Here is a 19661-nt window from a genome sequence, read left to right on the forward strand (position 1 = left end):
TAACAGCAAAGGGGCTGCAAACACACCGAAAGAATCAAGGTATGAAAGACAAACACACAATCCCGTAGATCTGTCGAACCAGAGAACATGGCCAAGACTCCCAGCACAGCAGCACGGTACGGCTGCCAATAATAATGTTCAGGGATGGCCATCCACACACGTAAGCACACAACCACAAGCAAGATCACACTCAACTCAATCAAGTGATGCTCCACAATGGACTCAAAATAAACTAATTGGAATCCAAGCTATATCGCGACAACTACAAAGTCAAGAGACAAAAATTTACGCCATTAGCAACAGAGTCAATTTTCTTTATAACACTTTAGGACTTGATTATGGAGTATAACACAAAAAAACCGCAAAAAATAAAGATATGTCCAGGCAATGATAACCTCAACACACTAAAAATAATTGCCATAAATGTAAATTCCATCCAGCATAATTATAGGCGATTGGAGCTACTTAAACTACTAGAATCAAAAGGCCCAGATATAGCACTAATCTCTGAAACAAAACTGAATCCAAAACATGTAATCACATACAAACATTACAACCTAATACGTACCGATAGGCCAAATTCAAACCAAGGGGGAGGCACAGCTATCATCGTGCTATCACAAACTACAAAAAAAAAATTCCTATGGCATATCATTGGGAAATAACTAAAGTTAAGGAGACTATCAAGCTACTCAAAGCAGAGCTGAGAGCTGAATTTGCCAAAGCGACAACTAGCTACTATGCTAATCAACTAAAAGAAATTAATCACAAAGACTCAACCACTTTCTTCCCGAGAATCAACAAATACCTCAGAAACAGAAATGTTATTAAAATTGGGGACCAAGTTCTGGAGAAAAATGACCCCCTACTTGACAAGATCCGATGGAGTCTATCAAATGTTGATAAGAACAACAAAGTAATCATCACAGAACCTACCAGTAAAGTAGACCTAATTGGGGAGTTCTTGCAATCCATCAACTCCGCAAGATATTTAAATATTGGCACGAGACTCAAAGAAATTGTGGATCAAGAAGCAGGGAACATAGAAACAACACTGGAAGATTACCACAAAAATAATGTAACATATACGAACTTTATTGATTCCAACCCAGCATCATGTCCCAAGCGAAAAGAAGACAGGAAATAATTCTTTATCAATAGCTACTTACTGAGTAAAATCCTAGCCAGACTGCCAAACAAAACCTCAAGTGGAATAGATGGTATCCCGACAATTGTGCTCAAACATCTACCCGGCAATGTCATCCATGTCCTAACAATCATCTTCAACAACTCGCTGAATCGTTATTATTTCTCCAAGAACTGGAAGAGAGTAAAAATTTTACCCATTATCAAGAAAGGCCAAGACCCAGCAACGGCAACAAGCTACCGACCGATCAGCCTCACTCCTACCATTAGTAAAGTATTCGAATCAGTTATAAACACACACATCAGCAACTTTTGTACAGTACATAAAATCATACCCGACCAGCAATTTGGCTTTAAACATAACCACTCGACTGTCCATGCTATCAATAAGTTATTATCAGACATCCAGCAGCAATTACATTATAACCAACTAGTAGGAGCGTTGCTGATCGATCCTGAAAAAGCTTTTGATTCAGTCTGGTTAAACGGACTGATCTCCAAGTTAATTAGACTTGGCTTCCCAGAATGGTTGATACTTATAATATGGGATATGATACATGATAAAACTTTTGTAGTTTGGGATGGAACCAATACCTCAAACATAATCTTCAAGATATCTGAGGACCTCCAACAGGGCACTGTAAATTCGCCAATTCTTTTCAACATTCACACTGCGACTCTGCTCAAACTGTTTAAGCTGAACGCTGGAAAGACACACGCAATTGCATTTGCAGATGATTTAATAGTCTACGTAGCAAGTAAAGCACCGGAAACGATAAGAAAAATATTACAGGATATGCTTGATCACATAGACAAATATTACCAGGTCTGGAACCTGAGAATAAATCCAGCTAAATGTGAGACAATATTATTCCGTAAGTCCACACACTTCCTCTCACAAAATAGTAGGCCAGGATTAAATAAGTTTTCGCTCACAGTAAAGCTACCCGGAACGGACCAAAGCATCAACATCCCACACAAGTCCGTGGTGAAATATCTAGAGGTGCACCTGGACCAGCTTCTAAAACTAGATAAACACATTGACTTGCAATTGAATAAAGCCAAGGCAGCATTTAATGCCAACAGAAGACTGTTTTACTGCAAATACTTAAGCAGACAAGCAAAAGTAATTTGCTACCAGCTGCTTGTTAGGCCAATATTCACTTACGCTGCGCCAATCTGGTGGAACACTAGTGCGGCTACCATTGAAAAAATGAGAGTGTTTGAGCGCAACTGCCTAAGAGCATGCCTGCGATTATATAGATCCAGTGACTCCAATTTTAAAAAGCGTATTAGTAACGAAATAATCTACAACATTGCTAATATCCCACCGGTTGACAACTTTGTATTAAAATTGTGCAGAGACTACTTTGCCAAGCTCCCAGCTATTAAAAATTTAGAAATAAACAAAATACGAGAGACTGCAGACGACGACATGTTGGTACGAAACCATAATACAGCCTGCCTACCACCTCAGGCCTTTAGCTACTTTGATAAAATTGGCGTACTCCAAGACGGTAGTAACATCTCAGTGATCTACCATTGAAGTAGACACTCGGCCCAAAAAAGAATCAACTTAAAACCAGAGGAAGTTACAAAAAAACGAGTACAGTTTACCTACTCAACAACTATGCCAGAAAGAGACATGCTGGATTTCCAGGAGTCCAACATTATAACACATGTATATGTAATACTGATATGTAACAGGCATAATGTTTAAGTTTTGTTTGCAGCCTAACAATGTACGAAGATGTAATTGTTTTTATAATAATGCAAATAAACTTTATTTTGAAAAAAAAATAATTGTGTAGACTTTGAATGCAAAGGCGCTGGGTTTGATCCCCCGAGTCAACGTTAATTTTTTTTTTTTTTTTGTTACAAAATTTTTGGACACACCATGAAACGACGAACTCACCGTAGAAATGCGGTGAATTCATGGTTAAAAAATTTTCAAGCCATTGGAAAGCCATTTTAAACTCACCGTGGAGATCGCTGAAAACCACTGTGGAGCTAGCGTGAAATCACCGTGGGATTACTGTGACCTCATGGTCGAAACACTGTGGAAACACTCTTTAAATGCAATGGAAACGCGGTCAGAAGACAGTGGCGTGACTGCACAAAAAATACCTTGATTTCATCGCATTACAACTACGTTTCCACAGTCATTCCTCAGTGTTTCAACGGTGTTTTTACCGTGACGTCACCGTGGCGCTAAAACCGCAAGGCTACATCAACGTAGGAATATTTCCTATGTTAACAGTTATTTTTCTTTGCCAACCTAGAAAAAATTCATATGTCGATATAGAAAAAATTACTCTGGTATCATAAGGAAAATGCCTATGCTGACACAGTAAAAATACTCATGTCAATATAGGAGTTTCAGCAATGTTAACAGAGAAATTTTTCTATGTCGGCATGGCAATTTTTCTAATGGTAATATAGAAGATATCCCTATAATATTTAGGTAAAGTTTCTATAAAAAATCGTTATATTCTCATTTATTTCTAGTAAAATTTTCTATGTTGATTAATTAAAACTTGCAATGTCAACGAATGAATTTTCCCTAAGCAAAATTGGAAAAATTCCCATTTTTTTTTCTCCGTGTATACCTATCTATAACCTTATTACTTTGACCGTATTAAGGTCGTGATTTTTGTCAAGGTTCCTACTTACCTTATGGTCATGCATCCCTTGTGGTCTTGTGGCTACGGTTGGAACACGGTAGATTTATGATGATTTATTTGAAAATTGACGGTCACGACAGTCTTTATCTAGAGCTTTAATATAGTGGTAACCCCGTTCGCTTGTTTTATTGTGGCACCGTCAATGTGCAGTCAATATTGGAACATTATATCGTCGTTTCGTGGTCGAAACACTGTACTTCTACCGTAGGTATATCAGATTTTTATAGTTTCAAAACGGAATTCCTAAAAGCCATCCATCATTTATTTGTTTATAATCGACTGGCTTCCGATGTCGGAGAAATGATGTATTGCTTAAAAATCAATCATATTTCTACTACCAATCTACCATTCTCGAGCTGCTCTGAACTTTGATTTGGCTTGAGTAATTAGATTGTCTCACAGCTTGGGAAGTAGAAAATCTATCAGGGAATGAACAAGTTGATAATAGCTTGTTGGAAACCCGAAAGAGAACAAGTAGAGGAAGCCCTTTGCATAGGGTATGGGGAGAAGTTGCGTCCCACCACTTCCATAAGCAACCATGTTGACCAGTGCTGGAAGTCTAGTACCACGGGGGACCACTTTCCCAGTCCACTACAGCCAGAGTCTCTTTATTTCCTGAGATGGTAGTGTTTGGCCCAAAAGAGGTAGGACTCGTGGTAGCTGTGGTTAAATTCCACGTGTAATGAGGATATTTGATTACACCTTCGGTTAATGTCCATCTTAGTCGTCACTTGATTATATTTTTCGACTAAGAGTGTCATCTGGGTCGGAAGATGGGGATGATCTCACTGCGCGTGTATGCCTAAAAGGGTACGGAAACGGCCTTCGGTTGGTGGAGGCGAACTTAGGTCCCGTTACAATAATTAATTATCAATCTACCATCTCCAAGCTGCTGTCAACTTTGATTTGCCTTAAATAATTAAAGGGCCTAAAAGCCCGGAAAGAAGAAAATTCATCAAAGACTGAACAAGTGGATAATAGCATGTTCGAAACTGAATGGTAACAAGTGGAAAAAATCCGTTTCAGGGGATCGAGGAGAAGTTATTAAGGAGAAATACTACTTCTCTATTAACCCTTTAACCACGAAGTCGGACAAAATAGTACGCACGGCGCCGAAGTGGGGATAGCCTACAGCGTGCGCTCACATTCCCCACTACCTCAGATTATGAGATTCAGGCTCAGTCATTACCGAAATTCACTCATATGGCGGGTTCCTTTAGTACCCTTTTATTTACTATTTTAATGTTTTCAACGATTTTATTTTATTCATTATTTTCAATATAATCAATTATTTCAAGTTTTAAAAGAAATTTAAATTCAACATTTTTTTTTTTTTTTAATTATGAATTTCTCATAATTTCTTTTCTTTTTAAATTCTTATTTTTACATACGGACTGTTTGTCAGAGCTCACGGATACACACTAACGCAGATACGCACCGCCCGCTTGACAGACCACAAAGTAGGGGAAACGCCCAGAAGCGTTAAAGAGTGAAAGGAACGAAATTAATATGATATTGATGACATTACCAGAAGTAATTTTGAGGAATCTGATGCCAATTCTCAAGAAAATCATCGGGCATCTGCTAATAAAGATGAGAGTATTAAACCTCTCAGACGTAATCGTCGGAAAAAGAGAACCTTTTGAATGGGTGAGGAATAAGCGTAAAGCTAATCGCAGTTGTGGACTCGAATATACTATAGTAAAAGGAATTATACAGCCAGCTAAAAAAATGCAATCTTCATGCCAGTGTAGAATAAATTGCGAATTCAGTGTAAATGAAAATGAACGAGAAATGATCGTTAGCGAATTTTGGAAGTTATGTGACATCAATCCGCGTCGGGAGCTGATTGACAAATTGCTCATTGTAGAAACCAATAAAAACCATAACTCTAGACGCAAGTAAATAAATTTAGGTTGATAGGTAATGATTATAAGGCTGTAATTATTAGTCAGCAATCGACAGTAACTATGTAATACTAAATTAAAATATAAATCCTAGCTCAGTCGCAGTAGCAGTACCACTATTACTTGTATAGATCATTAATTTAATTCAATTCTTTGCAGGAACATAATAACGTACTGATTGAAAGTCAATAATGAATACGTAACAGTATGCAAAAGTTTTATTTTGATAATTTTGAACATTTCCGATAAATAGGTTTAATTTACGTTATCGAAAGAAAAGCGTAGTGTTACTGGATCTTTATCACCCGATCATCGCGGCCAAGATCAGCCACCATATAAATTTTCGCAGAATGATATTTAAAATATTCGTTACCATCTATCTTTGTTGCCGAAGTACCGGCACACCAGTTCCGAAGAAATGATTTAAAGAGATATTAGGAAGGTTTTAATGCAAAAAAATCAGCTTATGACTTGTATATCTTATGCTATCAACAATGAATATCGCCAAGTATCAAGCACAACATATTCCAAACAATAAGAAGACCTAAAAATTGGTTTTCATCAGTCACGCAAAGACCAGTATTGGTGTGCTGGATTTTGTAAATTAACAGATGATGACAAAGCTGGTAAACAAAACGAATATGATTTACATATCAAACGAAGAATGTTGCTAGAGATTAGAAAAAACTCGATACAGGAGCATCTATAAAATCAACAACTACCATGACAGCTGTTTTCAACATGAAGGCTATTTTAACATTGGGAAAAATGATAGTAAGTTGAGTAAGTTCTATTTTGTTTGAAAAATATTTCAATAGTTGAACCTTCGTTACTGTTTTACTGTGAGAAAAATAACACTTACGATAAAATAGTATGTAAGCGTGTTGAGTGGAAGGTGCTTTTGATAGCGAGTGTGATTGGTTCACGAGCCATCAGGTGAGTGTTGCCAACACACACGTGTCGAAAACCCTGCCGACTCAATCCGTTACAATATCTTTTGCATCGAATGGTAAGAAAGAATGTCTGTTATTGGTAAAAAAGGACACTACATTAAATTTGATTTTTTATTTAACCTAAAATAATATTCGATCGTGGTAACCCGTCAGGACTCCCATTATAAGAATTTTGCTCACAGGGCACTATTCAGATTATAGGATGTCGCTGTAGTGCAAGCGAGATACTAAAAAAAACGCGAGTGCTGAAGGGTTAATATAAAATTAATTCCTGTATTATTTCTGATACAAAAGATTATTAAGTAAAAATAGTAACAATTAAATATGATTTAATTGATTTTTATAATAATTTAAAATTATTTTTATTGTTCGCAATATATTGATACTCAGCAAAAATAGCGTGATTTTCAAGTCAAAGTTCATATAGAGAATTGTACATTATAATTAGATACAGTAAGATTATTTTCTACAGTCTGGGAATTTCCGTTGTCCTAACTCGAGACGACTGTTCATTGAGTTTTCTATGGGATCGTTTCGTGACTAATAAATACTATTTATATATTTTTTTATAGTGGAAACCTAAACATGCAAACCTTCTCAATAAGACAATTTATAGATAAATTATGAAAAATAAAGATAGCCCAAACTAGGAATCGAACTCAGACCATGTCTGTATCGCGCCGAATGCTCTACCAGTTGAGCTATCCGGCACTATACTACATTCCGTTCAATTTGATCTATAACTTATTGAGCCACACCGTCCATCGTACGGTAATACACCAATTTTATATAGTGGAAAGTAGTAGAACAACCCAAGAATGTTAAACTGCACATATTTACTATTTGAATCCTCATTGACGCTAGGCGTTTTCAGATTCTGGTAAAAGCTCGTCTTTGAATTCTGCGAAGGGCGAGTTGGACATCAAGGTGCACGAAGACGAGGCATTCTGACGGGGCCCTTCAAGAGGACCCAACGTGACGTCATCTGACTATTCTCACCCTTACCTTCATTATATTACTTATTATCAACTGCCCATATCATACGATAAGTTGTCGGGCTTAAAAATGTTCAACTGTTAAATAAATATTTGGTTCTATCTACTAGCAAGTAAAATATATTGAAGTGTCCTTCTTACAATATGGGGCATTTCATGCCAACTCGTCCTACCAATGGATTTCGCATCTCCGATTTCGCTGAAATTGGGGTGCTTCTTTGTACCCCTAGAAAAAGATTTTTATGAATTTTTTCAAAGTTTTCCATTCAGCCAATCGGGAGATATGAATTTTTCAAGATTTCGGGGCATTTTTTTTAAATGGCCATAACTTAGTGGAAAATTGTCCAATTTCGGTCTTTTTTTTTTGTTTTAAAATTCGTGTTTTTTGATGAACTTTCTAGAAAATTCATGCAAGAAATTATTCATTATAAATTTGATTGATTTTTTTTTTATTTTAAACTTAAGACGGCGATTTTAGGATTGTCCGCATTCTTCGATTTTTTTGAAAAAATTTTCAAAAATTTTACTTCCCAAAACACGAATTTTAAACCTAGTCTCGTAATGGGATAATGATGGGTTATAATTTTTTTTTTAATTTCCCGCTAAGAAAATTGAAACTTTTCAAAGATTCGGGGAGTTTTTGATTTCAGTCTGATTTTCGAAAACCGAATTTATATCAGGTCTTGACGTTTTGAGGTTCTAGAAAGCCATTCAGACTAATTTTATGATGATGCCCGAGTGTATGTATGTACTTCCGTATGTAAATATCTGTAACTTTTGAACGGATGAACCGATTTTAAACGGATGATCGATAAGAGGTAATTCAACGCGTTTTGTTAATATCTAGAAACTGTGGAAATTTGAGCTTAATCAGTAAAGTGCGTTCAGAGATATTTCAAAAATAAAATTTTTTCAAAAATGTTTTTTTAGATAAGTTTTAATTTGCTCAATGGATTCATTCCAAAATTAAATCAGCTCTAAAACTTTATAAGCCGCGTCAAATGACCTCTTAACATTAAAAATCGGTTCATCCGTTCCAAAGTTATAGATATTTACATACGGACGTACATACACACATACATAAACTCGGACATCATCGTGAAATTAGTCAGAATGGCCTTCTAGTGCCTCAAAACGTCAACATCTAATAGAAATTCGGTTTTCAAAAATCAGACCGAAACCAATAACCCCCCGAACCTTTTAAAATTTTCAATTTTCTTAACGAGAAGTTGAAAAAAAATTATAACCCATCATTATCCCATTACGAGACTGGCTTAAAATTTGTGTTTTGGGAAGTAATATTTTTGAAAATTAAAAAAAAAAGTCGAAGGATACAAACAATCTTAAAATCGCCGTTTTAAGTTTAAAATAAAAAAAAAATCAATCCAATTTATAATGAATAATTTCTTGCATGAATTTTCTAGCAAATTCTTAAAAAAAAAAAAAACGAATTTTGAAAAAAAAAACCGAAATTGGACAATTTTCCACTAACTTTGGCTATTTTAAAAAAATGCCCCGAAATCTTGAAAAATTCATATCTCTCGATTGGCTGGATGAAAATTTTGAAAAAATTCATAAAAACCTTTTTCTAGAGGTACAAAAAAGTGCCCCAATTTCAGCGGAGATACGAAATCCATTGGTAGGACGAGTTGGCATAGAATGCCCCATATATATTTTAAGATTTTCAAATGAAAATAATAATACAAAATATACTTGATAAATTGTACACAATTCATATTTCGCATATTTTTGATGTTGTCGAGTCATTGTATTTCGCGCCTCTTCCTCGAGATCAAGTTGTTCTAGTACCACTACTATGTGCCTTTGTCACCACAATTTTTCAAAGTGAAAAATGATGACGGAATTTATTCGCGATGGTAAGAAAAAAAAATAAATAAATAATAATTATAAAATATTACACGTTAGTTGTTATTATATGGATGTATAATAATAATTAAGCTGATATTGTAAAATTCGGCTACTGGTCTGCAACTAGTAAGTCGAGATAATTAACATACAGTTGCTTACTAACCTCGCCGGTACAACCGACGCTGGAGTGATCCCACACCAAAGTAGTGTTGTCAATTCCTTGCAAGGTTTGTCACAAAAATACTTGGTGAATTTAAATCTAAGTGCCAATCAAATTGACACGTAAATTTATGTTGTAATAACAATATAAACAATACCCGGCAAGGGTTGTTTAAAATGCAATTGCTAGTCAAACAATCTAACCTCTGCTAGGCTATGGTTATGACTGTCAAAAAAATAGGACTTAATTTAAATTTGTCTACAGGTGATTACTACGACCGTCGCAAATATTCTTCTCGGAGAGACGATCAGGATTACAGATATCACCGTGACTTTCGTAGAAGCTCATCTTCAAGACGTTATTATGAACGATCAAGAGACAGATACGATGATAGCGAGACTGATCGTCATGACAGTCAATCAGAGAATCGTTCTCGCAGTCGTGAAAAAACAGTGGATGATTCTGGTAAAAATTCTGGAGGAACAAAATCGGCAGATACTGAAGGTATTAACAAGAATAATACACCACCAACGTCGCAGCCACTTGTTGATAATGAGGCAAATCCTACAGCTGAGTTGGAAGCTCAGAATACTGCACCAGCTCCAACATCAAGTGCTACTGATGTGGCTACATCTTCAACTTTGGCGGAGCAATTTTTGGAGCTAGAGGTTCTAAAAATAATTGGAGACCGATTGAATCCTGACAGAGTTTTATTGCCAGCTATTCACAAGGACCTTGCAGTCAGAGTCGAAGAGATCATTAACAAAGGTCTTCCGGCAGCCGAGAAAAAGACTCTCCTGCAAAAATTTCCACCTCCAGCAAATGGTCTATTCATGGACCCACTAAAGCTTAATTTTGAAATTGAAACTAATATTTCTGAAAGTATCGTAAAAAGAGACGATCGCATTGTAGAGAAAAAGGCCCGTATATCATCAAGTCTAACTGGTATAACTAAGCTGATGTCAATGTCCCTGCAGCTTCCACAGGACCAAAAATTGGCCATGCTAGAGATATTGGGTGGTGTTTCCAGAGTTTTAGCAGACTTGCAACATGAGGAATCGGATATTAGAAGGAGTTTAATCTTGAAAAATATTGACCATGCTAAACGTGATATCCTTAAATCTACTTCATCAAACGAGTGGTTGTTCGGCGGAAACTTGGATAAAAAATTCAAGGCAGCTCGACTCTTAGAGTCAACCGCCAAGAAGATCAAACCAACAGCTCAGGCAAGTTCAAACAATGAATCAAAAAACTTGAGAGGCCCGTCTCGTCGCACATCCTACAAATCTCACCACAACTCGATGACGAGCGGGTAAAAATCAACACCATCTCAGAAGACTTACCGGGGCCACAAGCAGCCGAAGAAAAGTTACTCACAGTTCAAGAAATAATAACGGAAGACGGTATAAGTTGTCCAACAGGACGTTTAAGATCGTTTTCTAAGTCTTGGTCGGAAATTACCTCCGATGAGACCATCTTGAGCTGGGTCCGTGGGTTTAAAATCCCTTTTTCAAGGAAAGTATTTCAAGCTCACCCTCCTTCAGAACCTCATTGGTTTGGGCAGGAAAGGTTAGCTATAAACCAGCAATTAGATGAGTTGTTGAAAAAGGGAGATATTTCGGAGACTAATGCTACCCACGGTCAATTTTCGCCTAATATTTTCCTTGTTCGTAAGCCAGGTGGAGGTTATCGTTTAATTTTAAACCTTAAAAATCTCAATGAGTTTATTGACACTGAGCATTTTAAGCTTTAGGACAGTAAAGTTGTTAGAAAAAATGTGTTGGTAGCTAAAAACTCTATTAGAATATTTAAGCCCATTACAGAAATCTTCTCAGATGCTTTAACGTCAGGGTGGGGAGCAGTTTCTAAAGACAACCGAGTACATGGTCATTGGAAAGAATATGAACGTTCCCTACATATAAACATTCTAGAACTAAAAAAAGTATTTTTTGGGTTAAAGTGTTTCTGTGAGGATTTAAGATTCTATAATATCTTATTAAGAGTAGATAATACCATTGCTATTGCGTATATCCAGAAGAAAGGCGGTATAAGCGTTCCACAGCTGAGCATGTTAGCTAAAGAAATCTGGACGTGGTGTGAAAAAAGAGAGCTGTGGATTTTTGCATCCTATATTCGCTCAAAAGACAACTCTATCGCTGACTTTGAGTCTAGAAGACTCGAACCAGAGACAGAGTACATTCTTGCGGATTATGCTTTTAATGCTATTATAGATAAGTTTGGAGAACCCAAAATTGATCTTTTCGCAACCCGAGCTAACGCTAAATGCACGCAGTACGTGTCTTGGAAAAAAGATCCGAGATCAATAGCTATTGACGCATTTACCATCAATTGGAAATCAAAATTCTTTTACGCTTTTCTACCTTTTTCCACTATACTACGGGTGCTGGAAAAAGTCCGAGTGGATGAAGCTCGAGGCGTATTAGTGGTACTTCATTGGCCCGCTCAAGCTTGGTTTCCAGTTTTTTTATTCATGCTCGATTCAGAGCCTATTTACTTCAAACCAGACATTAATTTGCTTCTTACTTTTAACAGACAGCCCCCCCCCCACCCAGTATGGCAGAGGATTACCCTGGTATCAGGCATTATATCAGTAGAGCCTACGGATTAAAAGTTGTCCTAGAAGACTCCATGGAGGTTATGCTAGCCTCTCTGAGTGCAGGATCTATGAAGCAGTATGACACTGAATTAAAAAAATGGTGGAATTTCTGTAATGTCAACCGAATAGACCCTTTGCTAGTACAAAACAGAATGTACTAGGATTCTTGACATTGGAATATAATCATGGCGCTACACATCGGTCACTGAACAGCTTTCGATCTGCTATTGCTCTTATTCATGGTCCTGAGCTTGGGGAAAATCCGGAGATTAAAAGGTTTTTTAAAGGTTTATCAAAACTAAGACCACCTAGACCAAAATGTGATTGTACGTGGGATCCGGGACTAGTTTTAGACTGTTTAAAAAAATGGGGTGATAATGACAAACTCACTCTCCAAACTTTGTCCTTGAAACTCGCGTCTTTATTAGCTTTGGTAACAGGACTCAGGATGCAGACGCTATCTCTAATTGATGTCAGAAATATTTGCACACGGAGGAGTGCTGTGGAAATAAAAATACCAGATCCTATAAAAACATCTGATCTGAACAAGAATCAACCCTTGTTATCAATTCCGTTCTACCAAGAGCAAATCTTGATTTGTCCTGTTACCACACTAACGCTATACCTAAATAAAACCAAACAATTGAGAGGAACTGAGAATAAACATTTATTTCATTTCGGAAGCCACACAAGGCCGTGTCCTCACAAACCTTAAGTCGGTGGATAAAGGGAGTGCTGAAAGACAGTGGTATAGACACGACTATATTTAGTGCTTACAGTACGAGACACGCATCAACGTCGGCGGCCAGCAGAAGTGAAATTTCCATCGACTGTATTTTGAAGACAGCAGGATGGTCATCAAAATCTGAAACGTTTGCAAAATTCGATAAAAGAGATCTGATTAAAGATAAGAGCGCATTTGCTTTAAGTATATTAAATAATTAATGATTGTATTATTCTTTCAGAACTAATAAAGATTTTACTTACTAGACAACTTGATTGAATATACAAGAATTTAATAACCGTAACAACTTTCAACAGCTACAACTTGATCTCGAGGAAGAGGCGTGAAATACAATTTAATGATTAGACGAGCATACCTGTAAGTGAAGTTCAATCATAATTGTATGGAGCGCCTCTTCTGAAGAGATCAACTCCCTCCCAACAAAATCCCCTTTTCTTACTATCTATCCAGAGAGTAAAAACCCCTTTTGTGTTACGGCACAACTTTCAAAAGAATGAAGTGTCATGGCAGCACAGGTCATGCACAGACACAACTTTTTCTATTTTACACTTTGAAAAATTGTGGTGACAAAGGCACATAGTAGAGGTACTACAACAACTTGATCTCGAGGAAGAGGCGCTCCATACAATTATGATTGAACTTTACTTACATGTAAGCTCGTTTAATCATTAAAGTAAAATGTATAGAAGTTTGGACTTAGTTACTGAGTGGAAACAAAAAAAGACATAATGATGGTTAAAAGAAGTATAACAAAGAATTTTTCTGCTCCTGCACAGGTTCTGTTAGTCCAAGCGCTTGAAGTACTTGAGAATGCGAAAATAAAGTAATATAATTTTACTTCAGAGTATGTTTTTTTTGCCCCATATATGGAACAAAAAACGAGTGAGATCTGAGTCGAAATTTAACTTCGCCTTAAGTACGTGCATGCATTTGTGTAGACTAAACAAGAAAAAAAAAACACTACCATTGATGTTAAAATGCCTATCAAAAGTTTATAATTCCATAAGAAATCTATCTGAAAATAATTCTGAGGTCTTTTTTTTTCTTTGGGTACTGTATAAAAAAAGTAATCATCAAAGTAATAATAAGATCTATCCCGTAAAAAAATAAATAAATTAACTTTATATTTATTTTGTATGAAATTTAATTTAATTTACCTGGCAGCTCAAGAAAATTCGAAGTCCTCCTCTGTCGACCTCGTGGATGGGCGCTAAAATTTAAAGGTCCAATATCTTCATTGCTGATATTTGAGATATTCGAAGCTTGACTATCTCGAGAACCTCGTCGTGATGCTAAATAAGCTGTAATGTATATAAATAAACGTTACATAGTTATTGATTAGCTGATATTTAATAAGCTCGGCTGAAATGCTCCTATTTGGGATGAAAAGGAGCTTCGTGTTTCATACAACCCACGTAAGTAAATAACATTAATTGAACCATTCAATTGCACATGTACTATTTGAAATGATAAGCTTTAAGAAATATATTCAATATTTATCTATTCTAAATTTATGTGTGCAAGAATTTTTTTTTTTTTTTATTTCAATAAATTTATCGAAATAAACCCAACAAGTCATACGGTGATAAAGAAATTTAAAATATTGAGTGGAACGAAAAAAAAACTACACTCGAGTTTAACGACTATATGAACCATTATTGAACTTCAATTTTTATTTATCGGTGTTTTAAATCTTGCCCGTCGGATGCCTTTCAACTAAACGAAATAATTTAAAAAAATCTTTCAATATATGGAACTATGACATCAAGTTAATTAGACACTTTTATGTCTACCCATCAAATATCCAGTATGATCAAGATATATATATATATATATATATATATATATATATATGTGTGTGTGTGTGTGTGTGTGTGTGTGTGTGTGTGTGTGTGTGTGTGTGTGTGTGTGTGTGTGTATGTTAAACAGAGTAACATCTTTATCTTTAAAAAAAAATTAATAACTACTTAGATATTATTTGTTACAAAGCCATTATTCTGATTGTTATATTATTTTTAGATTTAACATTTAAATATTATTATTGTTATCACTACACTGTAAAAAAAAACCAGTGTGAGCCCATGCTGTGCCGGTGTTAATCCATTTCAACGCTGATCTTTTTTTTTTACAGTTTATGAGTATTCAGATCAACGCATTATTTTAAATGTTTTATACATAATATATAAAATGTAATTCGTATTGTATGCAATGAATTTTAAAGATAAATTTTTCCAGTTTCTATTAAAATCAATTTTTTCTGATTTTTTTATGAATTCTAGAAATATTTAAAAAAAAGACATTGAAAATACCATAACAATGAACCATAGGATGAGTATTTTTTTTTTTATTTCCTACAACCGGTTCTTTGTAACAATTTTTTTAATAAAAAAAAAAAATTTACATAAAAATCAATATCAAAGACTACAATAGTTAAAAAAAAAAATAATTTAAATGGCTGCCACTAAAATAGTAGCTATTAACATTAATTTATTTTTGTTGCTGGATAAGTAAAGAATCGAAGTAATTAATCAACTAATTAAAAGTAATTCAAAAATATATTTTACCTAAGCCTCCTTTCATTGATCCCCTTCGTCTGGGACTAGATAGTATAGTAGTTTCAGTTTCATTTTCGTCAACTGCTGCAGCATCTATAAGATCACTAGTAGAACGACGTGAAATATTTTTTACACTAGATCTCATTGACATATTTTCTGCGACCTCATTTAAACAACCATAACTCTTGTTAAGTTGAAAGCTACCCAATCTTTTTTTTATATTCTTTGGACTGTCATTATCCTGTTTCTTTGATACCGTATTTTCTGATGCTTTGTAAAATTTATCACAATCTGTTTCGGCAGCACGGGGACTTGGACTACGTGACGATGAAGTAACAATTGTTTTTGGTGAATTAACGGGACGTAAATTTAAACATGAATTCCGACGATTATATTCCACCGAACTTTTACTGTTTTGATTAAAATTCTGTGATGAACCACACGATGGTGATCTACTTCGCATTATTGAACCTATTGAACTTGGTGACACTGGACTTTTTGGTGGATAACTTAAAGTTTTACCAAAATTCTTTTTCGGATTGCAAAATTGAAATACCGGTGATGTACTCGATTCAAAACTGCGTGGACTTTTTATTCCAGATGAATTTTGACTATAAAAACTTAAACTTCTATTAAAATTGCTACATGAACCACTTTCTGGTAAATGACTACTATGTGAACTCAATGTAACAGAATTTATTTTTCCAAAGTCTTCAAAATCAAAATTTGCATTTGGAGTTTCTGGATAATATTCTGGTGGAAATTCAAATACACGTGGTGGACTCGGTGATTTACAGCTTGAATCTTGAAGTGGATGTTTAGGACTTCGTTGTCCAGAAGTCGATGAAATTGGTTGCGGTAATTGAGGAAGCTGTCGTGGACTTTTGGGAGACTTTAAATTGGTATACGAACCCGGACTATTCATCGCCATTTTTGAAGTTTAAAATATTTAAGCAATTTAACAGTATATTTTATTTTGTATTTAACTATTTAATTCAGTTATTCACTTTGTTTTTCAATAGCATTTATATTTAATTAGTTTATATCGCGCCAATGTGTAGGGATCGTAAACACGTAACACTATTTCGATGTTTTTAAAGAAATTTTAAAAGTACTTTTCTATCAATATGCATTCACTATAAATCAATGCCGATATAAAAGGATTATTTAATGTCTATTTTCACACATTTCAAGCACAAACACACTATGTGCGCCTTACGATCGAAATTATTTTTTTTTTTTCAACTAATTCACTCACATAAACTCATCTTTGCATACTTGTGATTGCACTAAAATGGATTAAAATGTATACTAGTACAATGACAATTTGTTAAGGAGTAATTTTGGCCCGGTATTAAATCGATTCATTGTTCTATTGACTATGAATTAATTATTCCAATCCAAGAAACCAGTGCTGTCAATTGTCCGGCACATATCTTTGGAAGCACGATAACTCTCGAAAAATACAATAAATTGGCCTTAATTTTTTTTTCAATTAGTTTTGTATTTTTTGTTGCAATAACTCCATTGAAAATTACTATCCTAATCCTTTTTGGTTAATTGTACACTGTGAAAAATTTCCAACAAATTTTACTATGGGTGCAACGTAACACCGGACCATAAGAAAACTGTTACGAAATTTACAAGTGTCCCATAGTAAACGGTATGTGCAGACGACACTATTGGGACCTATGCGCATACGTTTACTATGGTACTCTTGTAAATTTTGTACCAGTTTTCTTATGGTCCGGGCTTACAATGTACTCATAGTAAAATTTAATCGGAATTTTTCACAGTGTAGTTTAAAAAAAACTAAAAACCGCTAATTCCTAAAAAATTATTTAGCTGCCATTTTTTAATTTTATTATTGTTATTTTTTTTTCTCCACCAACTACTGGCAACAGTACTAGTATGATAGTAAGAAAAAGCGACATCTAAAAAAGTAGGTAGAATATTACAAAAAAAATTGAAAACAATCAAAATTAAACTAAAAATAAAAAATAAAGTTATTAATTTAAAAGTTATACAAAACTAATCATAACGACATTTTTTTTCTTCAGCATAATTTTAATACTTTGTTGGTATTTTTAATTTATTCATAACTATATATATAACTTCATAGTTACAAGGGCCCATTTTTTCATATCAATTATATTTGAATCATACATAACGGTACATAATTATATATATAATCTTTTTTACTTGGGCTACAACTGATAAATAATTATATTTATTCAAAACTTTGTGTAAATATACTTCAATAATTCTAATTATACATGAAGTATAGTCAGAAAAATAATTATACTAAAAATCATTACAAGAGAATGACTAACATAAAAGATAGTGCCTTTATTTAGAAAAATTTTAACCCTTTAAAATGAATAAGAGTGGAAATACGTTGAGTGTGCATTAAAAACGCTTCTATCAAAGTTTTCAGTTATTTTACTTTGCGTTATATTCTTTATAAATTTTTTATAGTGAACTAAAACAGTTGAAAAAATGTAGATCGTAATATCAAAAAATGTATTCTAAGGAACGATTTTGAAATTATAATTGAGAGGATTTTGCAAATAATTTTCTCCGAGTTTTTCTCTTAAATGAAAGCTCTCATCACAAGATACGTACGAAGGTTCGATGTACTACTTATAATCTGGTGATTCTTAGTCTAATTTATCAAGCTTCCGTTCGCTTACGAGAAAAATGTGGAGAAAGCCTACATTTACTGTATAAAAGTAACACTTTACTTGAAAAAATCTCATAGAATCACATAGATTCTCATAAATTTTTATAGAGGTTTTATGAGAATGAATAAGTTCTACAAGAAAATGTTATAGTCAAGAATAGGCCTCATACATACAGCTATGAGAATCTACCGTGTTTTTTTTTTTATTTAAGCAGGGCAAGGACAGTTCCGTTTGTCTACTCCAGAGTGAAAGAGAAATATTATTGCATTAATTTTTGAAGAAGCGGATTGATATGAAAAAAAAAAACTTCTGTCATTTTCAGGTTATGAAATTTGAAAACACGATAACTTTTAAAAAAGAAATAATCAGCCTAATTTATTTTATGATAGCGTTGGATTTCTGATGAATCGAACTCTATTGAAATTTACCGTGCAAATCCTTTTATTTAATCGTAAATAATGAAAAAATATTCGGAACCGATATCGCATCCAAAATTGTGTTGCCATCTCCTTTATTTTTATTTTTACCAAGGATTGAAGTGATAATAATTAAAAAAGTCTATTAAAAAAAAAGTTGTTTGATAAAAAAAATACAGATTAGAGATTAGAGTGAATCAATAATAATTTTCATGATAATTTGCATATCAAAGTCGATCCTTAATGTACTTTCTTATTTCTTTATTTGAATAAGTAATTTATTTCTTTTTTTATTTTTTAGATTTATATAAAGTCGATGGAATTACTTTTAATTAGTCTATCATTTATTTTTTACTATAGCAAGAGCGATTGAGTTGTGAACTTTTGGATTCTTTTTAGTTTAATAAATAAAACATACTTACTGCATAATTAGACATTAATTAAATTTGAAGTTTTGGATTATGAATAGCTATAAGAAATTTAAATATTTATTTAAAGCTTCTTATAACTAAATATTCGGTTGAAATTAAAACTCGAACTAAGCTGAAGTATCATTTTTTAAAATATCATCTATATGACATATTTATGTAAGCTATCACAGTTGTTCAGACATGTATATGATTTATTTCAATTTAAATATATGTTTATATATGAGAATGAATTCGATTAGATACATAAGATTACAGATAATAGGGGATGAGATATTTATATAATAACATGATGTATTAAATAGTAAATGCATATGTTTGAAATATTTATTTTTCCCTCATATAAAATATTTATTTATTTTATATAACAAACGATCATTGAAACTCGATATGAACTAGAAATATTAAGCCCAAAATTTTTCTTAGATAAATATAATCAACATGTGAATAAATTAATTTTTTTTTTTAATTAAATAATTGAAATAAAATTTTTTGTACGGTA

General features: G+C 33.9%; 1 protein-coding gene across 1 annotated transcript in view; it reads right to left on the bottom strand.

Moving 5' to 3' along the window:
• Positions 1-16562, bottom strand: part of LOC103575310 (uncharacterized) — a 117607-nt gene extending 101045 nt beyond the window's left edge. Inside the window, exons 1-2 of the mRNA XM_008555040.2 lie at positions 15641-16562; positions 14234-14377 (exon numbers count right to left, since the gene is read on the bottom strand). Coding sequence (XP_008553262.1) covers positions 14234-14377; positions 15641-16562 — 1066 coding nt within the window. The remainder of the gene's footprint in view (positions 1-14233; positions 14378-15640) is intronic.
• Between the last annotated feature and the right edge of the window lie 3099 nt (positions 16563-19661).

Source organism: Microplitis demolitor, chromosome 3, assembly GCF_026212275.2.
Source record: "Microplitis demolitor isolate Queensland-Clemson2020A chromosome 3, iyMicDemo2.1a, whole genome shotgun sequence".
Classification (NCBI taxonomy): Eukaryota; Metazoa; Arthropoda; class Insecta; order Hymenoptera; family Braconidae; genus Microplitis; species Microplitis demolitor.